The 12,879-nt window shown below is 45.6% G+C and overlaps 1 protein-coding gene across 1 annotated transcript; it reads right to left on the bottom strand.

The window, feature by feature from the left end:
- Positions 1-445: 445 nt before the first annotated feature.
- TEX35 (testis expressed 35) lies at positions 446-10,513 on the bottom strand. Its single transcript, XM_088845034.1, is given in 9 exon segments — positions 446-506; positions 776-819; positions 1,154-1,343; positions 1,554-1,618; positions 6,888-6,947; positions 7,628-7,684; positions 8,855-8,923; positions 9,435-9,593; positions 10,475-10,513. Coding segments are annotated over 9 exon segments (744 nt in total).
- Between the last annotated feature and the right edge of the window lie 2,366 nt (positions 10,514-12,879).

The raw sequence follows: 12,879 nt of genomic DNA on the forward strand, positions 1-12,879 counted from the left end.
CCAACACACACACACACTTCTGGGATCATACAGAATGGCATCTGGTATCTTCAGGGCCTTCACTTTGATCAGGGACATCTGCAGAACCAGGTAAAGAGGAGGGAGGCAGTAGAGACACTAAGGATGACCCTGAGGATTTCCCAGTGAACCATCAGGAAGCAAGAAGAGAGGCTGGAGTCTGAAACACACTGATTTTGATCTAAAAAAGTGACAGTCCTTCCACGCTCAAGTTTGAGACTGATATTCAATACTTTGACTCCTGCTTTGGCTTTAAACGAAGATTTTACTTTGCAGGTGGAAGGAGCCAGGGGCAGGGTGGTATGTGAGAAGGCAGCAAGCCTTTCAAGGAGTGGGGAGAGGCTGAACCCAAGCCGCTGATGGGTCCTGAGGCAGCATTAAGTTGGAACTATGTCCTCGGTCACACAGGAGTTGAAGTACAGATAAATCAGAAAGCAGATCCAGACGCCAAGGGTGAAAAGGATGCCCAGGCGTGGTATGGAAGTTTCCTGTTATATGGGGAGAAAGTCAGGAGCCTGAAGCGAGGGCAGCTGGGCAGCTTGCAAGACACCCTGCCCTCCACAGAGGCCTCTGGGCAGCCCCCAGGCTGGGCTAAGCAAGTCCTCCTTCCTCGAAGTGCCACGCCCTCTAAGGCCGGGTGGATGCGGTGGGGGCAGAGCCTGCACAGCCTGGGGTTGGCGGGAATGCGCCCTGGAGCACCGCCTTTGGGATGACTGGGCACCCAATTGAGACAAGGGGCTTGCAGGGATCTACCTACCCCTGATCGTAGTTGTTCTGTGGGGTACACAACAAACATTTCTCCTGTGGAGGACAGAAACGGCACAAGAAAGATCATTTTTCCCTGGTCCAAGATGGCCAGGCTGCTGGGCACCTCATCGGGTCTTGCTATAGGAGAGGATAGAACAATATAGTTGCACTTGGGAGCGGGCACATCTAGGGTTGAGTCCTACTCGGTCATGGTTTCAGAATCTTGCCAGTCCTAGAGGGCAAGGCCCCAGAGTGGATTCAAGACTAGGGAGGCATCCCCCGGCTGGGAGAGGAGTGGAGCCAGGGGAGAGGGCAAGCCCGGGGAGGTAGAGGGGAACAGGAGACCAGGGGTGTAACACGGGGGCAGGGTGGGGAGGGCTTCACTTACTAAGCAGGAGTCGCATTGGTGAAGGGAATCCATGGGGTCTTTTGGTTGTTGCAGTGCCACCATCTTTTTGTGAAGACAGAGTGGTGCTCCACCAGCTCCATCCATTTTCCTGAGCTGGAGCTGCGGGCCTGTGTCTGTTTTTCCTATCAGCCTGAGTTCCTGCTGCATCTTCAGTCCTCTCCTAAAGGGACTGGGGAGTCAGGAAGGGGCAGAATTGGGGAGAATAATTTTCAACATGATGGGTGGCCATGGAGGGTCTTGACTCCAAGCCACTGGGGCAAGAGAAACTAAGACAGCTCCTTGAAGGCTCTGGGAGTCCTCTGAACTTCAGGGACATTTGGCAAAGTAAAGGAAGGAGACTCTTTAGGGATGAGGAGAGATGGGGGCAGGTTGTACTTACAACTTGCTGTTCTTCTGTATATTTATTAAAACATCCATCTTCTCATCCATATCCTTTTGCATTTCCTTCCAAGAGAGAATTCAAAGCTAGAGTCATCACCATGAAGGGCTTCTGAAATCCCTTTCCTCTGCTTCACTCTGTGAACCACTGCAAGGTCACCTCCGCACACTGCAAGGCCACACCTCCTCAAGACTCCTCACTGGCCCTGGGTGAGGCAGCTCACAGAATGTCCATGCCACATGCCACCCACCCCTCCTTGTCTCCTTCCCCATGCCACGATGAAGCGGAAGCACAGGCAGAGTCCTTAGGGGCTTGTTCAAAGTCTCCAGGTGAGTCAGAGGCCAGGATCTGTTTTACCTGATCTTACACTTGAATGAAACCCTATCTGCCTTGGTTCAATGCCTATAAAGTCATGGAACCAAGAAAACAAATCTTATGACCTCTAAAGACACGTCTGACTCCAATGGTTTGACCCTTGCCATGTACACAGATCCTGTATATCTGTGTTTGTTCCATCTCTTACCCAATTCCTGGCAGAAACGGTCAACACAAAACAGATAATAGTGCAAATGGCTCCTCACACATATTGTTAAGAACTGAAATAATATGTAGAACAGTCTTTTGGACTCTGTGGGAGAGGGCGAGGGTGGGATGATTTGGGAGAATGGCGTTGAAACATGTATACTATCATATGTGAAAAGAATTGCCAATCCAGGTTCGATGCATGATACAGGGTGCTTGGGGCTGGTGCACTGGGATGACCCAGAGGGATGGGATGGGGAGGGAGGTGGGAGAGGGGTTCAAGATGGGGAACACATGTACACCCGGGGCGGATTCATGTCAATGTATGGCAAAACCAATACAATATTGTAAAGTAATTAGCCTCCAATGAAAATTTAAAAACTAAAAATAAAAAAAAGAACTGAAATAATAATAAAGTCTTCTTGGTAAAGTTTAGAGCTATAAAATTGACCTGGAAAAATTGGCGAGAAATAGTGATCACAAAGAAACTCTAAGATGGCTGACGTTACTACTGATAGTATCTGTTGAGGACAAAAACAAGGTTGGATTGAATATCACAAAATATAAGTAAAAAATAATTTGGTTCCAGGAGAATCATTTTAATAATAAAAAAATGAAAGATTTGGGAAGAGTTTACTTACCTGGGGTAGAAAATTAATCAAGGAATTACTGTCAGGATGGAAATGATTTCCCAAAAAGATCTTTTTGAAAAGCACTTAAATGTTTGTATGAATTTTGAATAAGATACTTGTATTCATAAGTAAAGTCAAAATATCCTTGAAGTCAAAATTCCCCCTGGGTCCAGGGACTTCCTTGGTGGTCCAGTGGCTTAGACTCTGAGCTCCCGATGCAGGAGGCCCAGGTTCCATCCCTGGTTGGGGAACTAGATCCCACATGCTACAACTAAAGATCCCGTGTGCCACAAATAAGACCTGGTGCAGTCAAATAAATAAATATATTTAAAAATCTCCCCTGGGTCCGAAACATCAGAGTCAATACATTCTACTTTCTTAGAAGTCTCACCATACTTCAAACTAATACTCATACTTCAAACTAATCTCCATCATTTTCTCTTCTAAATTTGCTGTTCCCCTGCTGTCCTTGTCCCTGTCATCTCTTTCTTCTAGCCGTCCAGATTAAAACTGGTGTCATCATGGACGCTTGCCTCTCCTATATTCTTTCTGCTGAATCGGTCACTGAGCGTGCTATTTTCCCTTCACCGCATCGTTCGGATTTACCCTTTCCCTTCTGTTCCTACACTGGGTCCAGCCCCTTCTTCACCTTGAGCGGGGATGCGGCTTCCTGTTTGATATTCTTGCTCCAGACGACCCCCACCTGCTCCCTGGTCCCCCACCCCCACCCCGCCCCAGCCACCTTGCAAGCAACTGCCAACTCAGCTTTCTGAAGTGCTGTTCCTAGCGTGTTCTTTGATTAAGAATCTCCGGAGGCCTCTTACCGCTTACACAACCAAGTCCGAACCTGTCTGCCCGTCTTTCAAAAGCCTTCATTATCCATCGCCTTTGTGCCCACTCCGTTTTATTTCTCACAGTTTCCCCCAATGATCCCACTTATATGACTGATCTCCCCACTGACCATGATAAGCTTCGCGTTCCTCCTGCTTTCATGCTGTGTGCAAGCTGCTCCTGTGCCCAAAATAGCCTCCTTTGTGCCTTGTGATACCCAGTCCTCCCCACTAACAAAACACTTACTGTGTTTGCATTTTAATACAGAAATAGCACAACCCTTTGCAGAAAAATTGGACAATACAGAGGAATATAAAAGGGAAAATTAATCTCATCATCTAGTGATAACAGCAAGTAACCCTTTTGGTATATTTCTTTCCAGTCTTTTTTCTATATAATTACTTACCTATTTTTTTCACCTAGTTGTGATCAGCCTGTACATTATTACTTGCATCTTGCTTTTATTACTTCTCATTATAAGCATTCTTTCTAAACACTGCCTCCTATAGTTAATTTTCATTATATGTTAATAGATATATCATATTTTGTTTGACTGTACCTCTACTATTGGAAATTGTGGTTGTTGACAATTTTTTGCTGTTATAAATAATCCTGTGGTGAACATCTTTTTATATGCACCCATGCAGGCATTTCTGATTATTCTCATAGGTTAAATTCTGAGAAGTCAAGGAGTTGGTAAGTCATGGGATTTTGATATTTTTCATACCTATTGTTTAAATTCCTTTACAGCTTTGTACAAACTTCTACTCCGATCAGCTGTAAAGACCATTCCTATCTTGATTTGTAATTGTCATAGATTAAAACTTGGTTTATTTGAATGTGGCAATTACCTGAGTTGTTTCCATTTGCGTTTATTTGATTATTCATTAGGTAAAACTTTGTATTTATTGCTTTTTAGTAACATTCTTATATGTGGATTGTTTACATACACACTTTGCCCATTTTCCTATTGGATTGTTAATGATTTGTGTGAGTTTTATAGATAAAAACCTTTTGTCTATGTTGATCAAATTTGTGGAAAACTATTTCCTTCAAACTGTTGTTTACTTTCTAATTATGTGTATGGTGCTTCTCTGTTATGATTTTTAAATTTTTCATATTGTTAAACATATCAGTATTTCTTTTATGACTTCTTTCATTGTAATTATATTTAGACCATCCAGTAAAATACATACAATTTTTTTTAATTCACGTTATAGACTATTTCAGTTTATTATTTAGTGTTAACTAAGTTTTTCCCTTATATAATCAGGCAATATTATTCTTTTTGTTTACTTTTTATTGGAGTATAGTTGATTTACAATGTTGTATTAAAGTTTCTGCAATACAGCAAAGTGAATCAGATAAACATATATCCACACTTTTTAAAATTCTTTCATTGAGAAGAGCTCCCTGTGCCATACAGTAGTTTCTTATTATTATCTATTTTATATATTTTAGTATGTATATGTCAACCCCAGTCTCCCAATTTACCCCTCCTCCCCACCCCTCCCCCAGTAATCATGTTTATTTTCTTCATCTGTGGCTGTGTTTTTGTTTTGTAAGAAAGTTCATTTGGAACATTTTTTAAGATTTCACATATAAGTAATATGATATTTGTTTTTCTCTCTCTGACTTACTTCACTAAGTATGACAATTTCTAGTTCCATCCATGTTGCTGCAAATGACATTACTTCATTATTTTTTATAGTTGAATAATATTTCATCACATAAATATTAATATTAATAATCTTGTCCTTCTCACTGATAATTTTAAACATCATCTTTATTGTATTTTAAATTTTATAGAGCTGTGGTGCCCAGTTGTAAGCATATAATTGAATCAACTGAAGATCTTTAAAAATTACCAATGCCCAGACCTCTGATTTAACTGCTATGGAGTGCTGCTGCTGCTGCTACTGCTGCTAAGTCACTTCAGTCGTGTCCGACTCTGTGTGACCCCATAGACAGAAGCCCACTAGGCTCCCCCGTCCCTGGGATTCTCCAGGCAATAACACTGGAGTGGGTTGCCATTTCCTTCTCCAGCTATGGAGTGCAGCCAGCTGTAAAGAGAGGCACCTCAAAACCGCAGTACAGGTGATTCCAACGTGTGGCCAATGTTGACACCTACTGCTAAAGTGCAAAGGACTTGGTTCTCATCAGAAGCAACCATCTTAATCATGTAACAGCATTTTGAGCAATGGTGCCCCAGCTTGGAGGTTTTCATTCAGTTCATCCGATCCAGGGTCTGGGTACATGGACTTGAGAAATCCACAGAAGTTATCCCTGTCAGAGAGGCTGTTACAGGGTTATCTATGCTGCTTTATTTCACTTGTTTGCTTATCCTTGGGCTATACCACCTTCATTTGATTATTGTGACTTCATTATGAATTTTAATATCTGGTGAGGGTAATGCCTCTTTACACCTCTTGAAAAATGTATAGGTAAATGCATTTGCCTATTTATGCTTTTACATTAGTTGTTCTCAAATTTCTTCCTGGGGAACATGAATAAAACCCCAGGGTGCAAGGACCTGAGCTCTGTTTCTTAATATTAGTGCTCCCGCTGATTCTGAAATTCAAAGTTTGAAACCTGCTATTCTAGAAACTAGATAATCTTTTTAGTAATTACTGAATTCAAAAATAACCTTATTGGACTCTTGAATAGATTTTCATTTAACTTTCAAACTTTTAGACTCACCTTACCACTCACTTTCCCTAGGGCACTTCCCTAGTGAACCAATGGCTAAGACACTGTGCTCCCAATGTAGGGGCCCAGGTTCAATCCGTGGTCAGAGCACTAGATCCCACATGCCCCAACTAAGAGTTCATATGCCGCAACTAAAAAGATACTGTGTGCTACAAAAAAGACCCAACACAGTCAAATAAATAAATATTGAAAAAGGAAAAAGACTCACTTTCTCTAAAATGACTTTCTGGTTACCCCAGTCCACATTCACTTCTCATGTCTTTAAACTCCTTGTTAAGTGACAACCAGTCACCATTTAACTTTGTACTTGGCATGGCTCCTGTGTGTTCAGTTGCATCTGACTCTTTGAGACCCCATAGACCATAGCCCGCCAGGCTCCTCTGTCCATGAGATTATCCTGGCAAGGATACTGGAGTGGGTTGCCATTTCCTCCTCCAGGAGCTCTTCCTGACCCAGGGATCAAACCCACATCTCCTTGGCTCCAGCATTAGCAGGCGGATTCTGGTACTTACCTGTTATTTATGCAATAGAGTTTGAGTCTCTAACTAGATTGTAAGCACTTCCAGAGCAGTCTCTGGCTTCTCCTTCCGTGATTCCTGGTACGGTACTGGCCCATGGAGGGCATTCAGTAAGTACTTACCTTCATAATCTCCACAAATTCCTGTAGTTTATCAAAATCCTTGTCCATTACATCCTTTATCTAGTGAGGAAGAAAGGCACACAGCACATTACTGAAAGTGGAGTTGTCTTTCAAGAGTTTTAAGGTAAGTGCTGTAGCTGCTCCCCTGGAATGAGCTGATAAAGTTTAAGGAATGTTCTAATAATGACTTATTAAAGTTACTTCTTCCCAAGAGTCTGTGAAGGGTAAATGCATGTACTACCAAGTCACCAGCAGCAGCAGCCTGGGCATAACTTGGATCTGGCCATTGTAAAGCTGCCACGCGGAACTCAAATCACAGCTGCAATTACACACTCTTGCTTGAGTATTTTCTTTGTTCACAAATATGCTATAGGTGATTTCATCAGAGAAACAAGAGTTCTTGCTCTGCAGCTTGCTCAGGGGAGGAGAAATTGGTCCCTGACTGCCTCCAAATTCCAAGTCAGCCCCTCTCACTGTGTTACTAAGGTTGTATCTCCCCATCCTAATCAATGAGACACCTTAGAGAGCCCTTATCATTCAAAAATTGGATTTAAGGCTCAGACATGTAAGAAACAAATAACCTAAGCTGCCTGACGCAAGCACTCTAGGGAATTTGGGCTCAGTTAGTTGGATGGCTCTTCCATGGAATTTCCAAATTCCTTCACTATTCAAAGTTAGGTGTTGCATTTTCCTGGAAACTACCCTTTAACTCCATGAGAGGTAAAGTCTCCTCCTGTTACCTGTTTTATCTCCTCCATTTTTTCCTTCAGCTCTTCCCTCACTTCCCTGAGTTCATTCTGAGGAAATAAAATAGAGAAAGAGTAAAGAAATGTCTTGGATGGAATGGAAACAGTCAAAAGGAGGAAAGGAAAGATCCTGGGGCTCCAAAAGAGGAGCAGAAGATCATTGCCAGCAGGGAGGAAAGAAAGGATGCTGTTAATAGTACAGTGGACGCACTGTACCTCCAGATGTTGATGCACTTTGAAAAGGTCACACAGTCCCTGCTGTGGTGTGACCACCAAAATTGCACGGTCGAAGTCTAATGGCGAGGAAGCATCAGACAACCTGAACTGAGGTCATTCTACAAAATAAATGATTTGTTGGAGTTGACTCACTGGAAAAGACTCTGATGCTGGGAAAGGTTGGGGGCGGGAGGAGAAGGGGACGGTGGAGAATGAGATGGCTGGATGGCATCACCGACTCTGTGGATGTGAGTCTGAGTGTACTCCGGGAGTTGGTGATGGACAGGGAGGCCTGGCGTGCTGTGATTCATGGGGTCGCGGAGAGTCAGACACGACTGAGCGACTGAACTGAACTGAACTGAATCCTCAAAACTGACACTGTCCCAGAATACAATGTCGAAGAACTGTTCCAGATGAAAAAAGACATGGAAACTGGGTGTGATTCTAAATTGGATCCCCAACCAAAAAATTTATCTCCTCTTTTGTTATGAAAGACATTGGCAGGATAACTGGGGGATTAGATTGAGGGTTGTAGATGAGAGCTGTATCAACACGAATCTCCTGACTCTGATGTTTGGGTGATTGTACTATGGCTGTGTAACAGAGTGATCTTGTTTTGAAGAAATGTATACTGAAATTTGGGAGAACCACATGCTTGCAAATGGTTCAGGATATATGTGTATATATATATATATATATATATATATATAGTGTGTGTATATATATACACATATATGAATATGATAAAAAGAGAAAATATCATGATAAAATGCCAACATTTGGAAATCTGGGGGAAGGATACACTAGAACTCACTGTACCATTTTTTTGGGAAAATTTTCTGTAAGCCAGAAATAATTTTAAAGTAGAAGCAGAAGGAGTGAAGTCACAGGGGCCAGAGCCGAACTGTAGGTACCAGCAGTTCATCTGCCACATACGTCGTTCTATCAGTTCCACCAGTTCAGTGTTTGTCCAGCCTCCTGCCCCTCCAGGGTCCCCACACCTACCTTTAGCTCCTTTGTCCCTCCTGGTTTGGTAAATGGCCCTTCTTGTTTAGCTCCTTTGTAGTCATATGTCTGTTGGTTGAAAACAGAAACATGGAATATTGGAAATTGCCAGTGTGGGCAGATGAGGCAAGGGAGATTCCCCGCTAGGTTCGGCTCCTCCCTTTGGGCCTGGGCAGAGGTGAGAGCTGGTGGCCTGGCCCCACCAGCACCAGAGTTCCCTCAGTCCTTCTCCTTTGTCTGAGCCCATCTCATTCCACTCCCTGGCCCGCTGGGCCTCAGCTTTCCCTCCCCACAGCAGTCATGCTCATTCCCGCCACAGAGCCTCTGGACATGTGGCTTCCTCCAGCCCTGGTGCTCATCCTTGGCCCTCCAGTGGCCGGAGCCTTGTCCTCTCCACGCTGAGGAAGGCCTTTCTGACAGCCCTCCCAGACCTACAGTAGCCGCCCAGTTTTGTCTTCCTGTGGCAATCCCCTCTATTGTAGGTAATGCTACCGAATTTTTCCTCATTTATTTATGCATCTGCTTTGTTCTATGAGAGCAGAGTGCTCTCTCTCTCTCCCTCTCGTGTATCTGCCAGCACCTGGGACAAGTCTTGGCCACCAGGATCGGCAAATGACCCCTAACTCCAAGTCACCTCCCCAGGGGTCTCAGGCCTGGCTGCCGGGATGGCATCAAAAAAGCTTCTTACTTTGATCGGCTCCGGCTTCAATTCCAGGCAAACTGCCTTGTAGTTCTTGCTCTGCAGAGAGGGATGGTGGGATTCAGGCTGCCAGGCATCAGGCTTGAGGAGGACTAGGGAAGCCTGGGGAGGACTGAGAAAAATTGGGGAGGACCCTCCCCCCACTCAACCCTGTCTGTCCACCTGCACTTAAGATCAGGCCCACATGCCCCCAGCTCCTGAGCCAAGACAACTCACATTGTCATGTAAAAACATGCCTGTTCTGCAGGCTGCCCTCTTCTTGCTGGGGGGCAGGGGTTGGGGGGGCTGGAAAGAGCACTGTGAGATAACTGAAGGAGCTGGCTAAGTAGCTTTTTGGGAGCATTGACTTTGGAGGTAGACAGACAGACTGGAATCCTAGTCTCAGCCATCCTCCTCACTGGTTGTGTCAACTTAGGCAAGTTACTTAGTCTCTCGGAGCCTTTATTTCTTAATCTTTAAATTGTGGGTGATAATTACCTTTATTTAACAAGCTTCTTCTATGCCTTAAATATGTGGGTCAGCCTGGCTGGGGTCATGGCTCCCAGAGTGCCTGGAGTTGGGGTGGGCTATTTCAGTTCTCCTCATCCTAGCGGAAGGAAATGGCAACCCACTCCAGTGTTCTTGCCTGGAGAATCCCAGGGATGGGTGAGCCTGGTGGGCTGCCGTCTATGGGGTCACACAGAGTCGGACACGACTGAAGTGACTTAGCAGCAGCAGCAGCAGCATCCTAGTGGGGAGTCCTTGCCACCTCAAGGCCCGGGGTCCATTCCCCACCCTCCTTCCAGGCTGAGAGACTAGCTACCTCATGCTCAGAGGGAAAAGGAAAAGCTGAGGGTTTGCTGGGGACTCTCTATACCCCCACCTCTACCCAGCGGGAGCTCAAAGGCGCCCCACGGTGGCCAGCAACGTTTCTCCTTTACCAGGCTTGTCTTCTGCAGTTCCGCCCTCTTGGCCGACATGATGGAGGAGGCCAGAGTGTTCTTCCACTTCCCAGCCTCCTCTCGACGGGCCCCCGTGACCAGGCCACTGTCCGAGGCAGTTTACAGGCCGAGGTCAGGCAGGATGACCCCCTCTCTGTGGGTGGGACAGCTGAGGTCACAATGCCCAGAACCTACACACCGGCCCAGAGCATCGCTACAGCTGCGAGCCTGGGGTGTCTTGGCCACTGAGAACAGGACCTCAGGCCGGGTTCCAAAGCCACGAAGCTTCCCTCCGGCAAGGGGGAGAGGGACCCCCTGCAGAGTCCACCTGAAGGACCACAGCCTGTACAGCCCAAGCACAAGGCACACCCTGGGGAAGGAAAAATTGTTGGCTGCACCCCAGCAGGACCTCCCCTCTCCCCTAAGACCACGAGGAGGCGTCTGCCCTCAACAAATAGCTTCTCCTTGGAGACCACACATCTGCTCTCCTGGCCCTTCCTTGAGCCTGAAGCTATTTTGGGTTGAGGTGCCCTGAAGTTTCTGCCGTTCAAGGTGTCTGTGCTGTGCTAACCCGGGTCTCTTGGTACCAATCTCGGCGGGATGATCTCTGATGCCCTGGCTTGACTTTACAGCTGGCCCTGCCCCTTTCCCTTCTTCCACCCAACTCCATTCTTCCTCCTGGTTTTTTCTACCCTCCTGGAAGAGAGTCAGGGCAAAAAGCAGTAAGTAGACAGCGTGAATGGTGAGAATCCTGGATAATGGGCAAGGAAGGTTACTGAGGCCATTCTGAGGGTAACTGTGATTTGAGTTTAAAAGACAAGTGGACACAGGTTGGGAAAAGGAAGGAGGGATGAATTGGGAGATTAGGATTGACATATATACACTGCCATGTGTAAAATAGATAGCTAGTAGGGACAGATCAGAGAAGGCAATGGCACGCCACTCCAGTATTCTTGCCTGGAAAATCCCATGGACGGAGGAGCCTGGTAGGCTGCAGTCCATGGGGTCGCTAACAGTCGGACACGACTGAGCGACTTCACTTTCACTTTTCACTTTCATGCATTGGAGAAGGAAATGGCAACCCACTCCAGTGTTCTTGCCTGGAGAATCCCAGGGACGGGGGAGCCTGGTGGGCTGCTGTCTATGTGGTCGCACAGAGTCGGACACGACTGAAGCGACTTAGCAGCAGCAGGGACAGATAGCATAGCGAGCTCAACTTGGTGCTCTGTGATGATCTAGAGGGATGGGTTGGTTGTGGGGTGGTGGAAGGTCCTAGAAGGAGGGGATATATGTACACTTATAGCTGATTCACACTGTTGTATGACAGAAACTAACCCAACATTGTGAAGTAATTATACCCCAATTAAAAAAAAAAAACACCAAAAAAGTCTAAAAACATGGCCTCCCCTGAGACCTAAAATTATTTCATATCCGGGTTAGGAAAACTAATTTCTCTTCCCGTTAATCCTTGGGTATTCCTTCCTCCCTCTCATTTCAAATACTATTTGCTCCAGAAAGGGAGGGCCAACCTGGAAATTCCTAGGACAGACAGTACAGGAAATGATGCAAACTGTGTGTTAAGTATGTGCCTGCATCCCACACACGACTGATTGCACTCACCTGACCATTTCCTGGGCCTGTGCCTGTCCTTCCCAGAGGCCCTGAGCTCTGGGACTTATTTTGCAGCTTCCATCCTTGGGACAGACCGTGATCTCAGCCCATCACAACCAAAGGAGAATGTCTGTCACCATTCAGCTGGGGAGGGGAGGCGTGGGGCAGGAAGTGGTGGGGAGTTTCCCAGGCTCCTTTCCCCCTCGTTCCAAATGAGGGGTTGGGACGCTAAGGTCCTTTGACCACTGTGCTCAGTCCTTCCAGATCTGCTGACCGTGTGGCAGGAGGGCCCTTTCTTCACAGGTTTCCACAGATCCCACAGGCTTTAGCAGGGAACTACAGTGATAATGACTGACTCCTTCTCAATGTCTACCAGCCTAGTGAAAATGGGCACCATCTCCTCTTTGTTGGGAATTGAGTTCCTTCTGGACCTGAAGATAAATGTCCTTTGTTTGGGGGAGCACTTGTTAAATGAGCCTCCTTCTAGAAAAGCTCACTGATCCATATATAAGGAAATTGGGTATAAAAGAAATCAAGGTCTTGTTGTGAAACTGCTTTATAAAGTAGAAAATTTACACACACAGACACACACACACACACCATCATCATCATCACCAATATCATCATCATGATTTGGACAGAAATTTGACCACAGATCCACATTTTGCCTTCATACAGTACTTGCTGTTCGTGCCCTCAAATACATCACTGTTGTCATCAATATGTCCTGGAAGGGCTGGGGATATGTTCGATAAACCTAAATAAATGAGTCTGTTATTTTCTTCTCTAAGATT

Source organism: Moschus berezovskii, chromosome 17 (assembly GCF_049115385.1).
Source record: "Moschus berezovskii isolate FMDL1 chromosome 17, NW_MosBer_1.0, whole genome shotgun sequence".
NCBI classification, from domain to species: Eukaryota; Metazoa; Chordata; class Mammalia; order Artiodactyla; family Moschidae; genus Moschus; species Moschus berezovskii.